Genomic DNA, 3,251 nt, shown 5'->3' on the forward strand with positions numbered 1-3,251 from the left:
ATGAAACTGGATATCAAAGAGGTTCAAAGCAATGGCCAGTTAGGCTCTGTAATTTTTAAGTGCATAGGTGCCTTCTTATTCAGGAAGCTTTTAAGCAGAACACGTTATGATTATTTAAATTTGATTGTACAGCACTAGTTTTAAGTAGGAGTCGATGCCTGCTCATATACTCATCTGTCTAGGAAGACTCTGTTAAACATATAAGGGAACTTGGTACATTTTTGAAGAGTGGGTGTTTTCTTTATCACTAAGGTGAGACCAAACTCTTTTGATTGTCCAGTGACAAACGTAATAAATTCTTACTTGATTTTTTAAAAATCTTTGTTAAATGCTTCACCTGAAAAATGAAACTCAATTTGTACCACACAAATAACGCATAAAGGTCTGAAACACAAACTGAGTTTGAATGATCCCTTTTGGAGCCTTTCTAAAGCCAAAACAGTACCTTGAAGAGCTAAGAAATGTACCATCTATTTAAAACAAACAAACAAAACCTTTATATGGCAACTGCTGTAGTTTTAACATAGCTGCTTTTCATCACATTGTGTGAATATAAGTAATATTAGAAACTAAATGAATAAGTTACCTGGAGGAAATCAATAAAGAAATAAATAATAATAATACATACATACATACAAAAGAAAAATAAACACAATGTGCAATTGTTAAGAAAAAGTAGGGGACAACTTTTCAGCTGTGTGCCTAAAAAGTTCATCAATACAACTCATGAGTAGGTGGTAAGAGCTTTCAACTACTTTTTGACTTAATACAAAAATAATGATCCAAGCTCACGGTTTTTAGCTCTACTTCAAAATAGAACATAAAGTTTCATCCCTGAGGAGTTTTCTTATTACTTATTGTACTACATATTGCATTAGCATTTGGCTATGTAAGACATAAAACAGGACTATAGTGACAGAGATGTTTTTGGCAAAGGAGAAGCAAGTATACAAACACTGCTTCTAAACTGCCTCATTAGCTTGGGCTCAAGTTGATATGTCAAGCGCACCTCCCATTCCTGTTATCCATCATTCCGCTGGTTTACATTCTGGCATGAGTGGTGAGCAAGCTGCTCAGCTCACTGGATGGACAAGCCTGGGCTGAATCATACTTGGTGAACATCATCCCTACGGACATGGATAGGGACGGCACCCCACTGGTTTAAGCTAGGTTACCTTTCCTGATCTTCAGTTTTTACTTTTGTTTTGTTTGTTTTTAAATGCAAAGACACAATCACATGATGCCCTATGGTATTTTAAATATTGCTGGTACCAGTCCTACTGATTCTGCTTAGCTCCTAAACATATCAGGTTGATTTACAGAAAAAAGTGCTTCTCTACAGCCTTATAACTTTTCTTCCTTCCTGACTGCCCACTAATAAGAAAATCCTGTGTGACAAAAAATAAAAACAAAAATTCTAGAAGCATACAAATCAGTGAGCACAAGGGAAAACCACCAAGGCGGGTATGCATGTCAGACAGTTTGTAAAGTAGCTGACAAGTCTAAATACAGCCTTACCAAATAAAAGATGAATTTAGGTAGTACAAGACACAGGTTAACTAAATATTGAAGCCTTACTAGCATCGGCCACTTATGTTAATCCACACAGTTACTAAAGACTGTGCAGACAACTTCTGAAAACACTGAAGAAACATACCTCTTCTTATGATTTTTTTCATTTCTTTCTCCACGTCTCTGAGCCAGACTAATAATTAGTCTATGCGACTGTCTTTCCAGTAGCTGTTTTCTGCCCTGTCACTGTTTTCCTCTCTCTAAAGAGTCTCCATTTCCCTTTGAAGTTCTTGACTGCTGCCACACCTACCATACCAAAGGCAGATATTACCGTGATGTACTAAACGAGATTGTGCCAGACTTAATAAACCCAATGACGGAATTTAGGGTTCTGTAAACAACAGCCTAGGAAGGAGCAGAGAAACCAGCAGCAGACTGCATTTCCCAACACAGCCATTGCAACCACAAGCTATAGCAAGATGAAGTCTCCCTCCAGATGATGAGGAAAGAAGCCTCCAAGTGCACAGATCTGCTCCCCTGAGGCAGAAGGCCTACTCAGATCTCTGCACCTCAAACACACGAATCACTTCAAAGCACCTTTTCTGCACTCCCCCACAGGCCAAGTCACTTATCCACCCCAGCAGACTCTCCCCGGGGCCTGTCACCACCCACCCGGTCCTTCTGCGTACCCCCTCCCAGACATGCTCTAGGCTTGCCCGGGGGCGGCCAGGAGGGCGTTTTCAGTGCTCTGCCATCTCAGGGGCCCGGCCCCAGCCAACTCCACCTTCCTCAGCCGAGCACTGGCCACGGGTTCTGGGGCTCTCTGGTGGCCGCTGCTCGGTGAGGGGCTGGCGGCCAGGGGCTGGCACCTGAGAGGCACCAGGTGAGGAGAGGCTCGAGTTGCTGCCACACGGGACTAAGCACTAACGAAGCACAACGGGGCTGTTGATTTGCCAGCTAGAAGTGGTGTCTTGCTGGGGCACCAGCACCGCTTGAGCACAACTTGTCCCTCTGAGTCACTCCAGGCCTAGCCTGGCAACTCGTGCTTTTCTGAGATCGCAGGAGCTGAGCAAAACCCCACAAAACACGGAGCAGACGGGCACCCGCGCTATTTATAACCGACGAAGCCTTGGTAACGCGCGCCTGAAGGAAAAATCTGCCGGCGTTCGCGGTGAAGCAGCGCTGAGCACCCTCGGTGCCAGTGTTCGGGGTGACGGGGGGGAGGCTGAGGGCACGGTTTCCTCAGGGCACGCCTCGCTCCTCACGCGGCGGGGCGGCGGCCGCCCGCCCCCCCCGGCCCCCCGGCCCCCCCGGCGCCGTCCCTCAGCGCTCTGCCCCGCGCGGCCCCTTCCCGCCTCCCGCCAGCGGTGCCGGCAGCGCCCCCTGCCGCCAGGCGGCGGCACTGGGTCAGGCGCCCGAAGTGGGCCGAGGGGGCGGGGCCGCGGCGCCGAAGGGCGAAGGGGCGGGGCTCCCGCGGCCCCTCCCCTCCCTTCCTCCCTCCTCGCGTCGCGGCGCGGTGACGCGGAGCGTGTGCGCGTGACGTCGGCAGCGGCTCTCGTCCTGCTCCCGGGCTCGCCCTCGCCGCCCCTCGGCCCGCTCCGGCCCCGCCGCCGCCCGCTGCCGCCATGGCGAACGTGGCCGACACGAAGCTGTACGACATCCTGGGCGTGCCGCCCGGCGCCTCCGACAACGAGCTCAAGAAGGTGCGGCCGGGCCGGGCCGGGCGGCGCCGCCGGGAA

At 49.6% G+C, this 3,251-nt stretch overlaps 1 protein-coding gene across 1 annotated transcript in view; it reads left to right on the forward strand.

The window, feature by feature from the left end:
- The first annotated feature begins 3,021 nt into the window (after nt 1–3,021).
- Nucleotides 3,022–3,251, forward strand: part of DNAJA2 (DnaJ heat shock protein family (Hsp40) member A2) — an 11,240-nt gene continuing 11,010 nt past the window's right edge. Inside the window, exon 1 of the mRNA XM_035336852.1 lies at nt 3,022–3,215. Within this exon, the coding sequence (XP_035192743.1) occupies nt 3,138–3,215 (78 nt within the window). The 5' untranslated portion in view covers nt 3,022–3,137. The remainder of the gene's footprint in view (nt 3,216–3,251) is intronic.

Source organism: Oxyura jamaicensis, chromosome 11 (genome assembly GCF_011077185.1).
Source record: "Oxyura jamaicensis isolate SHBP4307 breed ruddy duck chromosome 11, BPBGC_Ojam_1.0, whole genome shotgun sequence".
NCBI lineage: Eukaryota > Metazoa > Chordata > Aves > Anseriformes > Anatidae > Oxyura > Oxyura jamaicensis.